This window comes from Cervus elaphus, chromosome 20 (genome assembly GCF_910594005.1).
Source record: "Cervus elaphus chromosome 20, mCerEla1.1, whole genome shotgun sequence".
In the NCBI taxonomy this organism is placed as follows: Eukaryota; Metazoa; Chordata; class Mammalia; order Artiodactyla; family Cervidae; genus Cervus; species Cervus elaphus.
The window spans coordinates 92176474-92197294 of NC_057834.1; the positions used below are offsets into that span (position 1 = coordinate 92176474).

The 20821-nt window shown below is 35.1% G+C and overlaps 1 protein-coding gene across 1 annotated transcript in view; it reads left to right on the plus strand.

The window, feature by feature from the left end:
- LRRIQ3 (leucine rich repeats and IQ motif containing 3) overlaps positions 1-20821 on the plus strand; it is a 198002-nt gene that overhangs the window by 35753 nt on the left and 141428 nt on the right. The window contains exon 6 of the mRNA XM_043876900.1: positions 9316-9449. Within this exon, the coding sequence (XP_043732835.1) occupies positions 9316-9449 (134 nt within the window). The remainder of the gene's footprint in view (positions 1-9315; positions 9450-20821) is intronic.

Sequence of the window (20821 nt, forward strand, 5' to 3'; positions counted from 1 at the left end):
AAACTGGAGGAATCAACTCGCCTGACTTCAGGCTCTACTACAAAGCCACAGTCATCAAGACATTATGGTACTGGCACAAAGACAGAAATATATATCAGTGGAACAAAACAGAAAGCCCAGAGATAAATCCACATACCTATGGACACCTTTTCTTTGACAAAGGAGGCAAGAAATATACAATGAAGAAGACATTCTCTTTAACAAGTGGTGCTGGGAAAACTGGTCAATTGCTTGTAAAAGAATGAAACTAGAACAATTTCTAACACATACACAAAAATAAATTCAAAATGGATTAAAGATCTAAACATAAGACCAGAAACTATAAAACTCTTAGAGGAAAACAGGCAAAACACCCTCTGATATAAATCACAGCAGGATCCTCTATGACTCTCCTCCCAGAGTAATGGAAATAAAAGCAAAAATAAACAAATATGACCTAATTATACTTAAAAGCTTTTGCACAACAAAGGAAACTGTAAGCAAGGTGAAAAGCGAGCATTCAGAATGGGAGAAAATAATAGTAAATGAAGGAACTGACAAAGAATTAGCCTAAAAAATATACAAGCAACTCCTGCAGCTCAATTCCAGAAAAATAAATGACCCAATCAAAAAATGGGCCAAAGAACTAAACAGACATTTCTCTAAAGAAGACATACAGTTGGCTAAGAAACACATAAAAAGATGCTCAACATCACTCATTATCAGAGAAATGCAAATCAAAACCTCAATGAGGTACCGTTTCATGCCAGTCAGAATGGCTGCTATCCAGAAGTCTACAAGCAATAAATGCTTGGGTGTGGAGAAAAGAGAACCCTCTTACACTGTTGGTGGGAATGCAAACTAGTACAGCCACTATGGAGAACAGTGCGGAGATTCCTTCAAAAACTGGAAATAGAACTGCCATATGATCCAGCAATGCCACTTCTGGGCATACACACTGAGGAAACCAGAATTTGAAAGAGACACATGTACCTCATTGTTCATCATGGCACTGTTTATAACAGCCAGGACATGGAAGCAACCTAGATGTCCATCAGCATACGAATGGATAAGAAAGCTGTGGTACATATACACAATGAAATATTACTCAACCATTAAAAAGAATACCTTTGAATCAGTTCTGATGAGGTGGATAAAACTGGAGCCTATTATGCAGAGTGAAGTAAGCGAGAAAGAAAAACATCAGTACTGTATACTAATGCATATATATGGAATTTAGAAAGATAGTAACGATAACCCTATATGCGAGACAGCAAGAGACACAGATGTATAGAACAGTCTTTGGACTTTCTGGGTGAGGGCGAGGGTGGAATGATTTGGGAGAGTAGCATTGAACCATGTATATTATATCTGAAACGGATTGCCAGTCCAGTTTCAATGCATGGGACAGGGTGCTTGTGGCTGGTGCACTGGATGACCCAGAGGGATGGGGTGGGGAGGGAGGGGGAGTGGGTTCAGGATGGGGGGAAAAATGATAATAGGTACTTCAAGTGGTGGAAATTTGTTTAAAGTTTTTTATTCTTGTACTATCATCTGTCCTAAAAATTTTCGTGTTTTATTATTATGGTTCTAAATATTTTTTGTTGTTATTTAATGTTACTTAGTTCAGGTGAAATATTTTAATTAGTGAATTGTCTAAAGTTTGTTCCCAAAGTGTTTACCAGTGATCCTTAGAAATGTTGATTTAAAATAATATAAAATCTTTCTAGCCTTTGTGGGGAGTTTCAGAGATACTCACCATTTCATGTGAATGTTGAAGTGAATATATTACAGATGGAATAAAAAGGTGAATACTCCATGTGTTTATTCTATGTGAGATAAGTACTTCTGGGAGTAGCACGATTTACATTTTTCAGTTATGCTGAGACGAATGTGTCAAGTCAGTAAATTCTGATGGAAAAATTACAAATAGAATTTTAAAAGAGTATAGGGAATAGATACATACGAAAGAAATGAAAATGGGGAAAAGGAAGGAAAAATAAGTACAGGTGTATTTAGAATATCAGATTAATTGGGAATCTCTTTGTGTAATATATACAATCTGAAAAGAATGTAGTTTGAAAATTTGTTTTTTAAGCTACACTTCCTGTTAAGAACACAGAGTACTATCTTCCATATGAATCATGTTTACAAAATTCTTACCTTTCTTGGAAATGCCTTGTTATGCTCTATGCAAGGATTTGCAGTAGCCACTTTTTCATTCCAAGATTACAATGGCAAGTGGGAGAATACAGATATTTCATTATTTTATCATCTGTTTTGTTGATTCTTGATAATATTTTCTGTAAATGTGTGTTGTCCTTTGGCAAGCTTTTACTGTAATTCTTTAATTCATTTTATTGAGTTGAAAATATTAGTTTACAGTTAATTTCTTAATTTTGTTATGTTTAAACCAATTGCTTAGTAAATTCCGGTACTAATTTGTTAAGTATCAAATAGGATAAGGTATACAGAAGTCCTTAAGCTGTTGACAGATGACCTTATTTGGATGCTTGAAATGTTTTAGCACTGTTCTATGTGCTTTACAAATATTTTCTCACAAAACCCCAATGAAGTTTTCTCTATTTTACAGATGATTAATAGGGGACAGATGGGTTACTTACCCTAGACTGCATAGTTAGCAAGTGGTAGAAATGGAATTTAAACCCAGGCAGTTTTTCTTTAGAGTCATCACTCATATAGTAGAGGAAATACGCATTACTCTCCCTTAGAAGATACATCCATTTGTCCTCAGCTATCAAATGGTTTATGGCATTTGTACACATTTGCAATGATGTCTTTTTTTTTTTTTTTAAATGTGGAGTGTAGTTGCTTTATAATGTTGTGGTAGTTTCTGCTATACCTCAAAGTGAATCAAGCACACATAGACATACATACCCTCTTCCTTGGATTTTCTTCTCATTTATGTCACCAAAGAGCACTGAGTAAAATTCCCTCCAGTATACAGTAGGTAATATCTTTATTGGCATTTTACAGCATAATTGTTTTGGGACATCATAAATCTTGACTATTTTCTAGAGGTTACTTGGTTTTTGGCAGAGACTCCTATCCCACCCACAGCTGATTATGCTCTTTATTTCTTGAAAGAGAGGGATTATCTGTACCTTGGAGGGAAGCAAGACTCTGCTGTAAACTGCAATGTGAGTGTGATGGTTCTCTGCTGGTGAGAACTGCAGAGTCTGACCAGGATCACTTAAACCTAGCCATCTAAATTCTTTCCTGTATTATTCTTCCTCACTTTCAAACTAGAGGGGGAAAAACAATTTTCCCTCTACCCTTCTGAGCTCTTGGCTGAGACCCTGTAATATAAGACAGGTTAACAAGAGAAAAACAAACAGAAGCTTATTAATATTTATCTCATGTGTACTGAGAAAATGCTCAGGGAGAACTGAGTATCTCCTTGAGATGGGAATTCATTCTTAATACCATCTAAATAGGGGGAAAGGGAGGGAGGGTATAGGCCTCTTATGAGACAGTAAATTATTTTTAAGAAAGACAAATGGGTCTCTAGAAGAATAGATGGGAATTTGTGACCAAATTCATTTGGTTGTGATGTCTTCTAATTTTCTCCCCTTCTAATCATCTTCTAATCTCCTTTCTTGTGATAAGACTCCTTTCCTGGTTGATAAAATATGACAATTGAATGCCTTTGGGGGAATCTGTCTTTAGATAGATAAAGGAAGTTCAGAGAGTGCCTCTCCCTGCATTTGCTGTTTTTCAAATGCCTATTACTCAATAATCAATATACAGAGCATATTTCAGGTGGCATAATTTGTTACTCTAAATACACATGCACATACACACATACCATGAGCTCAAATGCAATGAACAAAAAACTCCATGAAGATTGGAGGAAATCACATCTTTACTAGAAAGCAGTAAAGGATAAGAATTAAATAATAGATTGTATCATAGAGGTTCTTTTTTACATAATGAAGAATTTTTGATACAATGAAGATATGACTGATTCAAAGGTAGGGAATGGGTCAGCCTGACTTTGAGCTATTCTTCCTGACACGTAAAACAAAATGACAGGAGCTAAAGGAGATTCTGCAAATCTCCCTATTTGTCACGGTTGATAGTAGACTAAATAACAGGTGGGATCTTTTGCCAGAAATCAGAGGATACATTTCATGGAGAGGCCCTCATACAGTCAGGGTTATAATAGCAAACTATTATAGTTTGTGGAAGGACTCATCTGTAATAGGGCAGACAGGAGTTTCAGAAAGGAGCTTAGGCTCAGCCACATAACTGAAGTAATTGACAAGCTATTAAAAAAACCTCAGTATAAGAAAGCTAACTTTTGACAGCATGGCTTCACCAAATTGAGAAATGATGAGAAAAAAATGTAAAACATCGAGGTGAGTTCTAGAATACCTACTATACATGAATAGGAATTAGAGTAGAGAAATAAAGAAAATTAAGGAGAAGCACTAACCAGTGATGGGAATACCAGACCACCTTACCTATCTCTATAGAAACCTGTATGTTGGTCAACAAGCAGCAATTAGAATTGGACATAAATAACTGACTGGTTCAAAATTGGGAAAGGAGTGCCACAAGGCTGTATATTGTCACGGGCTTATTTAACTTGTGTGCAGAATGCATCATGTGAAATGCCAAGGTGGATAAATCACAAGCTGGAATCAAGATCACTGGGAGAAATACTAACAACTTTAGATACACAGATGATAACCACTCTAATGGCAGAAAGTGAGGAGGAACTAAAGGACCTGAATGATGAGTGTGAAAGAGGAGAGTGAAAAAACTGGCTTGAAACTCACTGTTCAAAAAACTTAAGATCATGGCATCTGGTCCAATCACTTCATGGCAAATAGATGGGGAAAAAGTGGAAGCAGTAAAAGATTTTATTTTCTCGGGCTCCAAAATCACTGCAAATGGTGACTGAAGCCATGAATTTAAAACATGCTTGCTCCTTGGAAGGAGAGATATGAAAAACCTAGACAGCATTATTAAAAAAGCAGAGACATTCCTTTGCTGACAAAGATCCATATAATCAAAGCTATGGTTTTTCCAGTAGTCGTGTATGGATGTGAGATTTGGACTGTAAATTTAGGCTGAGTGGCAAAGAATGTTGATGTGTGGTGCTGGAGAAGACTTTTTTTTTTTTTTTTTTTTTTTTGGAGAAGACTCTTGAGAGTCCCTTGAACTTCAAGAAGATCAAATCAGTCAATCCTAAAGAAAACCCACCTTGAATATTCATTGGAAGGATTGGTGGTGGAGCTGAAGGTCCAAATTTTGGCCACCGGATGTAAAGAGCTGATTCATTAGAAAAGACCCTGATGCTGGGAAAGATTGAAGGAAAAAAAAAGAAGGGGGTGGCAGAAGATAAGACTGTTAGATATCATCTAGGCTCAGTAAACATGAATTTGAGCAAACTCCAGGAGATAGTGGAGTACTGGGGAGCCTAATATGCTGCAATCCTTGGAGTCGCAGAGTTGTACATGATTTAGCAACTGAACAGCAGCAGCAGTAATCCAAGGAATAATGAGAAAAAATATAGTTCTGAATATGGGACAAAATCTATGAAAGATCTATGTATGTTTTATTTAAAATTTTGAATTTCACACCTATTGTCATGGAAAAAAGCAAAACAAAATATATTTATACTTCAGATGAGTTTTTTTTTGTATATAAGAAGTCAAGTAGGTGGAGGTGTTGGCAATAATGGAATGTTGAAGTAGAGTAAAAAGCATGGCAAAGCCACAGAGGTGATGCTAAATGCAGTTAAGTGACAAGAAGTGATTTAGTGTTCTTGGGGTTTAGAAGGCATGCTTGGGCATGACAAATGATACTGGAATCAAAAATAGTATTAATAGAGAAGAGGGAGTTACATGTAATACTAAGAATATATATAGCCAGTATGTTGTAAGATTTGGGGAAAATATTTAAGGATTTTAGATGACATGATTTTCATTTTAGAAAAAAAGTCCTATATTCTGTAATTTTGGAGTAGAGGGAAATTGAATGTAGGGAAATTAGAGGAAAGTCTATAGTTCGGACCCTAGTTTATTAGAGCTGATTTAATAAATTGGTAGTATGTATAGGTTATAGGGAACAGATTGAAGAGAGATATTTTTGATAGAACTAAGTGATTCAGTAGATGGAAAGGAGGAGAGAGAAAGAGAGTTTATTTGGTTGACAAGGTGGAAAATAATTTTAATGACTCTATCTGTAATGTGGTGTGAAGTATAGATTGTGGGTGTTTTCAAATGGGGGGAAGAAATATTTCAGTTTTTGACATATAAGTAGACAAATGGAACTAGAAGTTCATTTTATAGGTTTGTAATCTAAGAGATAATTCTTGCCAGGATATATATAGGATAATCAGCATATGTGAAATAGTAAGATATGGCAAGGAAGGTGATCATTCAAAGAAACTTAGCAAAGGGAAGTGAAAAAAGAAGCAAACCTACATTATACTCTATTTAAATAGTTAGAGAAAAAGAAGAAACAGGAAAACAGACTGAAAAATAAAAATCCAAAAGGTAGAAAAATTACTATGTTACTATAGCCAAGTAAGAGTTAAGTTATAAGAACAGATTGACATTGCCACAGCAAGCTTGGAGACCAATATGACAGTGTACAAGTGTCTGTTACTTAGTGATTTAACAGTCAACTGATATTTGAATGCCAGTTACAGACTAGATAGCTTACTTACTTGTAGAAATTCAGAATAAAGAAAGAGGTGTTACACTTGGTGAGTTTATGTTACAGTGGGAAAGAAAGACCAATAATTGCTTTATAGCATAAGCTTATCAAATAAAATAACAAATCATGACTTAAGAAGAGACTTTTTCAAAAGGATTATCTCAAGGGAGGGATAAGGGCTATTGCAGTAAGGCAAATGAATATTATTGCAATAAGGAGAATGCTTCTGTTAAGGTCTGTGGCATCTTAAAGGTGATATTGTGCCTTAAAGACTGAAAAGAAGTTTTCTTTTAGAGGAGGGATTAAGGCTAGAAAGAAATGGTGTGGCTAAGTAGAATGGAAAGACCCTGATGCTAGGAAAGATTGAGGGCAGGAGGAGAAAGGGGTGACGGAAGATGAGATGGTTGAATGGCATCATTGACTCAACAGACATGAGTTTGAGCAAACTCTGGGAGATAGTGAAGGACAGGGAAGACTGGCGTGCTGCAGTCCATAGGGTCACAAAGAGTCTGACATGACTGAGCAACTGAACAACAAAAAAGTAAGGTGAGGGGAAGTGGCATGATCTGACAATAGAACAGAAAATATTTTCGCCTTCCCTAGTGGCTCAGTTGGTAAAGAATCTGCCTGCAATGCAGGAGACCAGGGTTCAATCCCTGAGTCGGGAAGATCCCCTAGAGAAGGAAATGGCAACCCACTCCAGTACTCTTGCCTGGAGAATTCCATGGACAGAGGAGCTGGGCAGGGAATCTTCTTGTGCATGGGCTCACAAAGAGCCTGACATTTACCCTGGGAGGAATCCATTTCATGATAAACTATTAAGGAGGGGTTATGTGCTGGCTCAGGCAGAAGGTGGGGCCAAGTTCAGGCTATTAGGAGAGACTCTTACCCAGAAGGCATTTTATTCAAACTGCTCAGTGTAAACAAAGTAGTTCCACTAATTTTTAATAGGCAAAGAGTGGGGATATAGAGAATGTGTGTCAGGGCCTTGTCAAAGATGAACAAGAGGGACATCCATAGGTATAATCTAAGTAATATAATGGAAGAATTCTTTGTATTAAATTTTCCTGAAACAAAGGGATGAGGAGGTTTCTTAACCTTCATTGTTTTCCAGGATCCCTGAAAAACAAGGCTGTTTTACAGGGCTTATGTAAAATTCAACATTGTCAAGTGTAACAAATAACACAGGATAATATTGTAGAAAGGTATTAAACTCAGATCAATGTCAAGAAAGGCTTTTTGGAGGAAAGGACTGAGTCAGCAAAAGACTAAGATAATGAGACAAGAAATTGAGAAGTGCAGTCAAGAAATGGGAATGGCATGCAAAAAGCATGGAGGTTTTTCAGGCCATTTTCAGAAATATAAGTGGTTGGATTTTGCCAGAATGGAAGGTATTATATTTAGTGTGAAGGAAGGTAATACTGTGAAGGTAAGAAGGGACTAGATCAAGGATTTTGTATGCCAAGTCAAGAAATTTGTAACTAATCTTTCAATGCTAAACCAGCGAAATATATTAAGCAAAAATGCCATATGATCAGTTTTGCATTTTGAAAGTCATACTGCATTAGTGCATATTATGATTTGGAAGGAGTAGGCAATATGGATTATTTATGCTATCAGGACATTTTTAGTAGGTTAGAGAAGTGATAAAGAGATTCAAAAAAACAATGATGGAGAACAGAAGAAGAGAGAGAGAGATCAGATATTTGGGACGTAGAATATACTGGAGCTAGCAACATTTGGATGTAAAGAAATAACAGAAAAAGAGAGCCTGGGATGGTTCAGAGTTTCTGGATTAGGTTTGTATGGGCAGTACCACCATTCACTAAGAGCATGTGAGAAAGCAAGTTAGGGAGGAGGATTCATATTTGGGCAAGTTGAGTTTATAGGCATATCTCATTTTATTGTGCTTTTTTATCACAAATTGAAATTGGTGGCTACCCTGCATGGAACAAGTAATAAGTGCTATTTTTAGGGGGTGGCCAGCATTTACTCACTTCATGTCTCTGTGTTATGTTCTGGTAATTCTCACAATATTTCAAAGTTTTTCATAGTTATATTTCATTATTATATATTTATGAGGATATAGGGAGTCTGTGGTTCCAAAATTTAAAAATATATAGGACCGCATATCTTAGAGATAATTTTTTAAAAGATAGTATAGAAGTCTTTCCCCCAGGGAATGTACTGTCTTCCTGTAAAGTATCTAGTTAAGATGCAACAAAATTTTGAACTACCACAAGTTGTTTTATAAATCCAACATACATCAGTTTCATCTATGATGATTCACAGAATACTTTTAAGGGTCTTTGGATATCTGTTCATGCTCCTACCTTTCAGAGATCAACATGAGTATGGGAAAAATTTTATACCTATGATAGCAGATAGAAGAATCTAGAATGGAAAAAATTATCCTCATTGATCTTGAATTTTGTGTAAAGATTTGAAATTATTTTGTGCTACTAATTCTTGATCTTATGAGCTAATAAAAATAGATTTGAAAAATGTATACGTTACTTAAGTATTATGTGTGTAAGACACCTGTGAATGTTTTAATAGTTTATACCATCAGACTAGCAAGTTAAAATATCTTTTGGAAATACTTTCATGAAATATGAATTTTAAGTAATTTTCTTTATACAGGGATCAACCTATGAAGATGAAATTGATAATATCAAATACATTATTTCAAAAATTAATGAAATTCTGGCTCATAACTCACCAGTTTTGATTATTCAAAGATGGACACGTGGTTTCTTAGTTAGGAAAAAAATGAGGTATGTTTTATTTTATTCACTGTTATTAATATTGTTTTAATATTAATCCATTAATTTTAATTTAATTAATTATTACTAATTATTAATTTAATTAATTATTTAATTTCATTAATAATAATTAAAATTAATGTTAATTTATTAATAAAATAATTTAATATTGACAAAGGTCATTTCTGTAATAATATGAATTTTTTAATTCCCTGTCAAACTGGTACTTTACAGACTAAACTAATTTTGAGAAAAACATCACAGACCCTATAATACTATAATATTTAGTATAATAAAAAATTTGATTATCTTTTTTCTTTTAAAATGGCCATATAAATAACTAATCATAATTATTATTATTATTATTGAGTAATTCTGATAGTGTTTTAAATTAAACTTAAAAGCATTAGTAGAAAATTTAAATTAAATTTCTCTATGTAATGTGACATAATAGAAATATAAGCCATGTACAATATAAGAAAAAAGTACAAACCATGAATATATGAGAATTTTATATTTTGTCTGGATATGAAGATTGTTTTGCCAAAACATCTGCTACCACCTTAATCTACATTATCCTTTGATTAATACTTTTTCCTCTCTCTCTGTTCCATGCATCCTTTTTCAGTAGCAGACATTTTACAAATATAGGAAAATTTTTCCTATACGACTCTCTCAACATTGTATCTAGAGAGGGAAGATAGGATACTCTGTCATCAGTGTATTTGTGTTAGTCATGCAAAACAAAAACACATGAGAAAAGAAATGAACTTTCTCTTAATGCTTATTTTCAGATGCTAAATGGTAGAGTTCATAAGATAGAAATAGAACATGACCCTGAAATACAGGTAGGATTAAATAGATCTGGAGTTGGGAAACAGACATTCCTTGAGAAAGAAAGATTAGGAAGTTTCACTGAAATGATATTCAACATTCTGTGGTAAGACCGAGACGGTGTTGTCTTGTGTTAGCCTGCATGTACTACATCATAGATGGCAATAGTCCTAATAGAGTATGAAAGATAAAACTGAACATAATACAGTGCCTGCAAATTCTGAAGATGAAATTCCATATACTTCTCTAACAAAGGCCAAACTGTGAGAGAGACTGGGCTTATGAATGGAGAAAAGTAAAGTGACTTGGAGTAAAAGATGTGAAAAGAATCAGGCAGTTGCTAACACGTATATATTTATTTACAATATTTTTTCTATCTCATATGTTTCAGTTAAATTGTATTTTATGTGAAATAAACATCTAATTAAATGGATTTGTCTTTAGTTTATGCCCCTGAGATTGAGTTTTTCTCTCTTAGAATCAAGGTTTCCTTTGATATTCATGTACCATGAGATAATAACCTTGTACATGGAAACAATCTGAAAATTCAGCAGGCAAGAAGAGGGTCTGAATAAGCTTTATAGGGAGATATGTAAATAGTAAAAATATATCAGTGCTTCAAGACAGAGTGATTTTAATTCTTTTCCTTTTTAAAATGCTGTTCCACTAGGTGTATTACTTAACTACTCTGGGCCTGAGTTTCCTGATACATTACTAATAAATGGTAGAGAGCAGGGGCTAATAGCAGTACTTAATTTTCTACTGGCTTGTGAGAATTGAGGTCATGAATATAATCCACATAGTATCTGGAAAATGTGGATATTCCATTCTTAATAGCTGATATTTTTTTAACATCATTATTATTATTGTTGTTCTACCTCATGTTCTAGGCATTATTTGTTTGCATGGGAAACAATCTTTCCTTGAATTTCTTGCTCCCTTCCAATTACATTTACTACAGCATTCACAGAGTAATCTTTCAAAATTATAAATCAAATCTTACTCACCAACTTAAAATCCTCTGGTTGCTCCTAATTTGCTTAGGGCAAACTATTGGGATATTGGCCTCTACAGTGTACATCACATACTTTAATTATCAACATTTGCAATACTCTATTGAAGTTGTCTGTATAATTATCTATATCTTATATCTAAAAATATGTTACATACCCTGTATCTATATATAGTAGAATGTGCAACACATCAGATGCTCAAAAAATATTTGCTGAATTGATGAATACATTAGTAAATGGAGAGATTGTGGAAGCTAGAAAAGAGCGTAGAAAAGTATTTCTGGATTAATCTATGGGAAAACAAAAATAGAAACAACTGAGAAACATGCAAAGCTCCCCTGAGAGATACCTATGGATTCCTATAACTTACAAGTCCAGTGATTAGTCCTCTTGTATGTCTATTTTGAGCTGTGAGAAATGTATTCCTAGGCCCAAATATTTTGTACTTTGCTTGAAATTTGTTCACTTAAACTGGTTGAAATTATATGCTGCCTTGAAATAGCATATGCTGCCTAAATTTGGAAAATCATTATGATTAATGCCATTTATCTTTTGAAGTGGTGTTATTCTAACACAAATGATATGGTAGAAGGAAGGCATACTTTTATTTTTGAATGAAATATTATGATCAGATTGGCAGCCTCCTAAACTTAAGTAAGGTCAGCTACAGTGAGGTCACAGGGAGGATTATTAGTTGGGTCAGTGGGATGTAAAGGAAGTAAAAGAATGGTTAAAATAAGAAACAAACATTTCTTGAATGTGTGTTATATGCAAAGTACTATGTTAGGTAGTTTAATCTATTTTATATCATTTAATACAGCAGAGCTTTTGAGTTTGTCCTTTATTTTCTGTCTTATGGATGAAGAATTAAGAATTCAAAGTTGGTTGAGAGATTGGGATTTGTATCCAATGGCAGAGAGCTATGCTATTCTGGACATTTTTGGTCAGTTATAAAAAGATGAAACTGTGTATGTTCAATCTCCAAACGTTGTCAGTTTAACATAGGCCAGATTTTGTGCCCTTTTAACACTTCTTTCTGAAGCCCCAGAAACAGCTATTTTCCAAAGATCCCTAGTATTTTTAGAAGGGAATGGAATTTAGGAACGAAAGAGTGGGCAATAAATGTGTTCATGGCTACTGGAGTGTCGTGGTTCTTAGGCTATTTCAATAGACAGAATAGAAAGTAGATTTTTCAACGATAAATTCATGTTGATATCTCTAATGCTATTTCAACACAGAAGGTTCTTCACTGCCGTCTTCTTTCCACATTATCTTTCCCTTCTTGCACCATGCAAATTCTGATTGCCAGTGTTATCAGTAATGTTACTGATTAGCAGAATCCTAATAAAATAGTTTCAGTATTACTATACACGAAGTACTATCAAGAAATATTATAACTAAAATGTGTGGCAGGACTTTTGTTTTTTTTGTTTTTTGTTTTTAGATTGGAGATATATACATACATTATATGTATTGGAGAGGAAGTGGCAACCCACTCCAGTATTCTTGCCTGGAAAATTCCATGGACAGAGGAGCCTGGTGGGGCATAGTCCATGGGGTTGCAAGAGTCAGACATGAATTATTGACTTTCACTCTCACACATATACATACCCCCACACACACATATATATATAGTTTTTATATGTTGTTATTTAGTAACTAAGTCATGTCCAACTCTTTGCAACCCCATGGACCATAACCCACCTGGCTATCCATGGGATTCTCCAGGCAAGGATATTAGAGTGGGTTGCCATTTCCTTCTCAGGGGGTTTTCCCAACCCATGGGTCAACTCACATCTGCATTGAAAAGCAGATTTTTTACTATTGAGCCACCTGGGAAGCTCCATGTGTGTGTGTGTGTGTGTGTAATGTGTGTATTGGAGAAGGAAATGGCAACCCACTCTAGTATTCTTGCCTGGAAAATCCCCTGGACAAAGGAGCCTGGTGGGCTATAGTCCGTGGGGTCAAAGAGTTGGACATGACTGAGTGACTAACACACACACATATATATATCATATATACATTTAAAATAATTGTTGAATGGGCATATAGTGCGATCATAGTGTATTAGCTCCTCATCTAATGATTTTATTTTTAATTTAAAAAAATCTTAGTTTTCTCTTCTTTTTCTCTTAGGGTATTTTTTGTTCTGTTCATTATAATTATGCTTATTTTAGGTTAGTATTTATTTAAATGAGTTTTAAATGTCTTATTCTGAGTCCTTTTATTGCATTTCTAAGTTAGTCTAATTCTAGTTTATGTGGCCTTGCATGTTTTTATAATTTTTGAAAATTTTTAATTTCTTTTTTTAAATAGGATTTTATAGTAGAGCAACTTCAGTTACACAGGAAAATTAAGTAGAACGTACAGAGATTTCCATTATACTCCCAGCCCCTATTCGTGTATAGTCTCCCCCATTATAACCATTCCCCATCAGAGCGGTACATTTTTTTTTTTTAATTGATGAACTTATATTGAAATAACACAATCACCGAAAGTCTACAGTTTACATTACGGAAAACTTTTTTATGGAACATTCTGTGAGTTTGGACCAATGTACAATGACATATATCCATCATTATGGAATCACATTATTTAATTTTACTGCCCCATAAAATCCTCAGTCTTCTCCCTAGTCACCTCTACCTGCCTCTCTAACCCTGGTAACCATTCATTTTTTTACTGTCTCCATAGTTTTGCCTCTTCAGATAACCATTTTGTCTTATTGCATTTCCTTTTCTAGGGGATGGTTTTGATCACCACCTAATGAACAATGTTATGAACCTCCATCCATAATTCTTCAGGCACTCTATCAGATCTAATCCCTTGAATCTATTTGTAACTTCCACTGATAAGCATAAGGTATTTGATGTAGGCCATACTAGAATGGCCTAGTGGTTTTCCCTACTTTCTTCAATTTAAAAATAGCTAAGAAGAGAAGTGTAAAACAAAGGAGAAAAGGAAAGATATACCCATCTGAATGGAGAGTTCCAAAGAATAGCAAGGAGAACTAAGAAAGCCTTCCTAAGTGAACAATGCAAAGAAATAAAGAAAATAGATTGGGAAAGACTAGAATTCTCTTCAAGAAAACTAGAGAAACCAAGGGAATAATTCATGCAAAAGGGGCACAATAAAGGACAGAAATGGTAAGGACCTAACAGAAATAGAAGATATTAAGGAGAGTTGGCAAGAACACACAGCAGGACTGTACAAAAGACGTCTTAATGACCCAGAAAACCATGATGGTGTGATCACTTACCTAGAGCCAGACATTCTGGAGTGTGAAGTCAAATGGGCATTAGGAAACATCACTATCAAGTGTTGAAGTATAAAACTGTGATTCCACTAAATCAGTACCCAAGTTTCTTTTAGCTTCTAGTATATCTTCCTATTTACGTGTTCTATCTTGAGTTCACTTGTGTTCTGAAATGACTGCCAAAGTTCCAACTGTTTTATCTGGCTGCATTGTGGAAGGATCATGCAGTACTGAATGGCAGAACTGTCACATCACCACACTAAAGCAGCAACTTTAGTCAGCCTAATTGGGAATAAAATATTTCCTCTTACATTCTTTGGCCAGTATATGGCCACAGTTTGTAATGTGGGCTCACTGGACAAAAAGGATTGCTATGAAATCAGATGTTTTATCTGACCACTTTGCCATCTGTATGATATTTGGCTTCTTTCAGTTCAGTTCATTCGCTCAGGCATGTCTGACTCTTTGCGACCCCATAGACTGTAGCCCACCAGGCCTCCCTATCCGTCACCAACTCCCAGAGTTTACTCAAGCTCATGTCCATTGAGTCAGTGATGCCATCCAACCATCTCATCCTCTGTTGTCCCTTTTCCTCCCGCCTTCAACCTTTCCCAGGATCAGGGTCTTTTCAAATGGGTCAGCATCAGATGGCCAAAGTATTGGAGTTTCAGCGTCAGCATCAGTCCTTCCAATGAATACACAGGACTGATCTCCTTTAGGATGGACTGATTGGATCTCCTGGCAGTCCAAGGGACTCTCAAGAGTCTTCTCCGACACCATAATTCTTAAGCATCCGTTCTTCGGCACTCAGCTTTCTTTATAGTCCAACTCTCACATCCTTACATGACTACTGGGAAAACCATAGCTTTGACTAGACGGAACTTAGTTGGCAAAGTAATGTCTCTGCTTTTTAATATGCTATCTAGGTTGATCATAACTTTTCTTCCAAGAAGTGTCTTTTAATTTCATGGCTGCAGTCACCATCTGCAGTGATTTGGGAGCCCCCCAAAATAAAGTCTGTCATTGTTTCCACTGTTTGTCCATCTATTTGCCATGAAGTGATGGGACCAGATTCCATGCTCTTAGTTTTCTGAATGTTGAGTTTTAAGCCAACTTTTTCACTCTCCTCTTTCACTTTCATCAAGAGGCTCTTTAGTTCTTCGCTTCCTGCCATAAGGGTGGTGTCATCAGCATATCTGAGATTATTGATATTTCTCCCGGCAATCTTGATTCCAGCTTATGTTTCATCCAGCCCAGTGTTTCTCATGATGTACTCTGCATAGAAGTTAAATAAGCAGGGTGACAATATACAGCCTTGATGTACTCCTTTCCCGATTTGGAACCAGTCTGTTGTTCCATGTCCAGTTCTAACTGTTGCTTCCTGACCTGCATACAGATTTCTCAAGAGGCAGGTCAGGCAGTCTGGTAATCCCATCTCTAAGAATTTTCCAGTTTGTTGTGATCCACACAGTCAAAGGCTTTGGCATAGTCAATAAAGCAGAAGTAGATGTTCTTCTGGAATTCTCTTGCTTTTTCTCTGATCCAACAGATTGTTGACAATTTGATCTCTGGTTCCTCTGCCTTTTCTAAATCCAACTTGAACATCTGGAAGTTCATGGTTCATGTACTGTTGAAGCCTGACTTGGAGAATTTTACGTTTCTTTGACAAAGAAATTTGGCTTCTTTGACAAAGGCTAAGAGGAAATATTTGAATTGGAAGGTATTTACCAGTTTTTGTCAGAGTGTATTTGAAAGCAAAAGGTGTAATTATTGCCTAGCAGCTCTAAATGCATATATAAGAAAGGAAAAAGTGTTGGCATATCAAGGATCTGGGACTTTCAAGGTGACTCAGTGGTAAAGAATCTGCTTGCCAAAGCAGGAGACACAGGAGACACCGGTTTGATCCCTGGATCAGGAAGATCTGATAATGGAAATGGCAACCCACTCAAGTATGCTCGCCTGGGAAATCCCATGGACAGAGGAGCATGGAGGGCTATAGTCTATGGGATTGCAACCAAGTGACTAAAGCATCTGTCACATGAAGATAGAAAAGTAGCAAAATTTATATCCAAAGAGAGTAAAAGGGAGGGAATAATAAAACTAGTATCAGAAACTGATGAAATATAAAACAAGTATACAAAGAACATGAGGAAATGTGCAGAAAAATCAATAAAACCAAGAATTGGTTATTTTCAGAGTAATACATTGATAAAGCTCTAGCATGACTACTATAACAAAGAGACAGAAGGAAAATTTAAATTTACCATGATAAGGAATGAAAAAACAACATTGCTGCAGGTCCACAGAAATTAAAGGGAATACAGTGAATAACTTTATGCCAAATAATTTGATAATTTGTGTGAAATGGACATACTCTTTGAAGAAACACAATTTTCAGTCTGACAGAAGAAATCACAATGCTGAATAGTCATTCATACATTAAAAGAATTGAATCCATTATTAAAATCCTTCCCACAAAGATACTTCAGTTCTAGGTTACTGGTGAATTATCTGGACATTTAAGGAATGTTTAACACCATCTTAAACCAAAATTTCCAGAGTGGAAGAGAACACTTTTCATGTTTTGAGAGATCAGCATAACTTTTAAGGCAAAACCTGACAAGAACATTATAAGAAAGAAAACTTCAGGCTGTCTTATGTAGGCACATGTAAAAATTGTAAGTAAAGTATTTAAAAATTAGATATAGAGGTATGCAAAGTGGTTAACATCCTATAGCCAACATAGGTTTATTCCAAGAATAAAAAGTTAGTTTAACATTAGGAAACCAGTCACATTAATAGAATATGAGGGAGGGAAAAAAAAGCACCTCAGTGTTTCTCACTTTGTTATCACATTAACTAAAATTTGTGCATACTTTGAATGTACTCTCATTTTTCAAGCTTCTAAAGTAACTGAGATTTTATCTCATCTGATTTGTGATAGTCAGAATTCCAAAATGGCCCATGTCATCTTTGTTCCCTGGTGTTACTCCCATGATCATGTTATATTGCATGGCAGATGGTATTTTGCAGATGTCATTAAGGTTCTTTACTAATAAGTGACCTTAAGATAGATTTTCTGAGTTGGTTTAACCTAATCAAATTACCTCTTTAAAAACAGAGTGTTTTCTGACTGATAGCAGAACAGGATATCAGAGAAAGTTGAAACTCAAGTAGGATTTGATGTACCGTTGCTGTGTTAAAGGTAGAGTGGACCACATTCAAATGACCTGAGAGTGACTTTATGAGCTAGGAGTAACCCTCCACCAACAACCAGCAAGAAAATAGGGACATACGTCCTACACAGGAAACTGGATTCTACCAACCACTTGAATGAGCTTAGAAGCAGATGTTTTCCCCTAAGCTTCCAGATAAGAAAGAACACAGACTACTCACAGTTTAGGCAATTTTTTACTCAGAAATAGAAAAAATAATATGCAGTAGAACTGTGCAAAATGACGGCATAGTTCTGGTATGCACAGGAATTCATTAATGTAGTTCTGTGTAAAGTGAGGACTGCCTGAATACAATCATCTTAATGTCTACATAAAAAATATAAAATTTAGCACTTGTTTAAGGTTAAAAACAGAAGAACACTTTTAGCAATCTAGGATTAAAAGGAAACTTTCTTAATTTAATAATATATACATTTTAACACATTTATTAATACTTAGTGACATCTTGGAATTATTCCCCTGAGATTAAGGAAAAACAAAAAGGGCGTCAGCTGTTAGCACTTTTGTTTAGTATTGCTCTGGAACTAAGTGGAACTATTCTGTGATTATTGCTAGTGGAACAAAGTAAGGAAAATAAAAAAATAAAACAAGATAGGAAGAAATGAAATTATTTCTTATAGCTGTTATGATTTTGAATGTGAAAGCTAATGAAGATACAAAAATAAATATTAGATATATTGTACCAATCACCAACTTGAAAATGAAATTAAAATCTACCATTTATAATAGTATAAAAACTCCACTACTTGTTGGATTGATCTTAAAGAGGCAGACACATAAACAAGATTAGGTGTACAAGAAATTTATTGGGAGTAATACCTTTGACAAACAAAAGAAGAGGAAGTGGGAATAGTCAGGGAAACATATTCATTCTTTTATGCTAATCTGTGAAGGGAGAGAGACAATGAATTCTTTCTTGGGCAGAAAGAATTTAGCAAGCAATACAGCTCTGAAAAAAATCTAAGCCAGACCAGTGGGCAAATCCCTGAGCAAAGCTTGACTGTTGGAGGAATCCTTCATCAGGCAGAAATGGGCCAGTTCTATTACAATTCCTCAGTCGATGACTAGGAATAGCCTTAGCAAAAGTGTAGTGATGGATCTAAAAAAAAGGCAAGAGCTGGGGCTGTCAGTCAGCTGTGCTCCTGGTAGTGGGTCTTCTTCGAGGAGATTTGAGCAGTACACTTCTATAGCTGTCATAAACCATGTACTAAGGATACATGAAAGGCAAGATGTGAATTACCTCTAGAAAGAAACCTACCAAACATTACTGATAGAACAAGATGGAAATAAATATAAGACTATATCATTTTATGACATTGAACGAATCAGTGTAATAAAAATGTCAGTTTTTCCTAAATTGATTTGTATGTGCAGTGCATTCCTAAACAAAATTATAGGAGTTTTCCTTTAAAACACATACTTTTGAAAATTAATATTGTGCTGACCCTTCAGTTTGCCTCTACTTACTCTCTAAATCCCATTTAACTGATAATGTGAGGATTTAGAAAGGTGAGGGCAAGAGAAGTGCAACGAGAAAGATGGCCACAAAATTTTGCCAAATAAGAAGCAAATAGGTATGTATAACTGACTTTGCAGATCTTAGAAGTCTACAACTAGAGATCGGAAAACTATGGTCCCTAGAATGGCAGCGTGATTTTGTAAATAAATTGTATTGGAACACAGTCACACCCATTCTTTTATATATTGTCTGTCAATGTGCTTTTAATCTGTAATAGAAAATCTGAATAGTCAAGATACTGACTGTAGTGGCCACAAACCTAAAATATTTACTATCTGTATTTGGCTCTTAAAGGGAAAATTTGCCAACCTCTGCTATAACCTGTCCTGACTATATCAGAAGCCCAAGAGTAAAGCTGTGATTCATATTACAAAACACAGGCATAATTAGAATTTAAAGATGCTAGGAACCAGTGCTGCACAAATAGAAACATTTATTAAGTCCCTGTTTAGAATCAGTTAAACTCTCCTAATTTTATTCTAAAGTGAGATATTTAGTGTTTTATTCTAGAGATGAAAGTATAGCTGACCATCACTAAACATTATTTAATCACTCTAAAATTATAGACTAAAACAAAATAAAAGAATGGAGATAGGGGAATTTTTTCCCTCTATGAAACTTGATGTATACTTTTGAGAATTCTAATTTTAGGCTGATAGATATTTTATTTTAGCTCACTGAATATATTTTCACTATTTTTGGCTTTCATTGTTGCTGTTGAAAAGTAAACTATCAGGCTACTTTTTCCTTTACAGGTTATCTTTCTTTTCCCTCTTACTACTTTTAAATCTAAGGTATTTCTGATATTTTTCTGAAGATGTTTACTTTGACAATTCTAAAAATCACTTTATCTTTATTATACAGCTTAAAATTTGCTGGCTTTATGCATCTAGGGATTGGTTTCTCCTTTATCAATTCTGGATGATTTTCAGACATCCTTTTATTTATTGATAATCTATTCAAAACATCTATAGTCCCCAATTTTCTTATGATGGGAAGTTACCCTCTTTACAGTGGTGTCTGTAAGTAAATTAACAGGTAGACTGGAACAGAGGTCTTGGTCACAGACTAACTTGATATTTGATAATGCCCTTGGGCTTAGGATTTCTTCCTATTGATCCTAGAGTCTAATTGGAGATAATAATCAGGCCTCGTTGAGTTTTGTTCTGGTTTTATTTTCTAATCTCTAGCTGTTTCTTCTCTACTCTGTATTATGGGTAAATTTTAGTGGTTCTTTTATATCAGGGACTCTTAAATATTGCTTTGATTCAAACGTTCATTTGTGAAGCAAGATCTGGTGCACTGGGAAGATCTTGTTTCTCTTATAATTTATTTAGGATGCCTTTTAATTGTATCCCATTCTCATTGTCAGCTGTAGTGGTGGAAAGTGACCTAGATGCTATGATAGCCTCCAAGTAAGTTACCAGGCAGGCTATTTAAGAGAGCACAGAATAAAAAACCTCACAGATCAAATTAAGATGCTTGAATCAGATTAATCTACTTAAAACATATAGCAAGAAACAAGG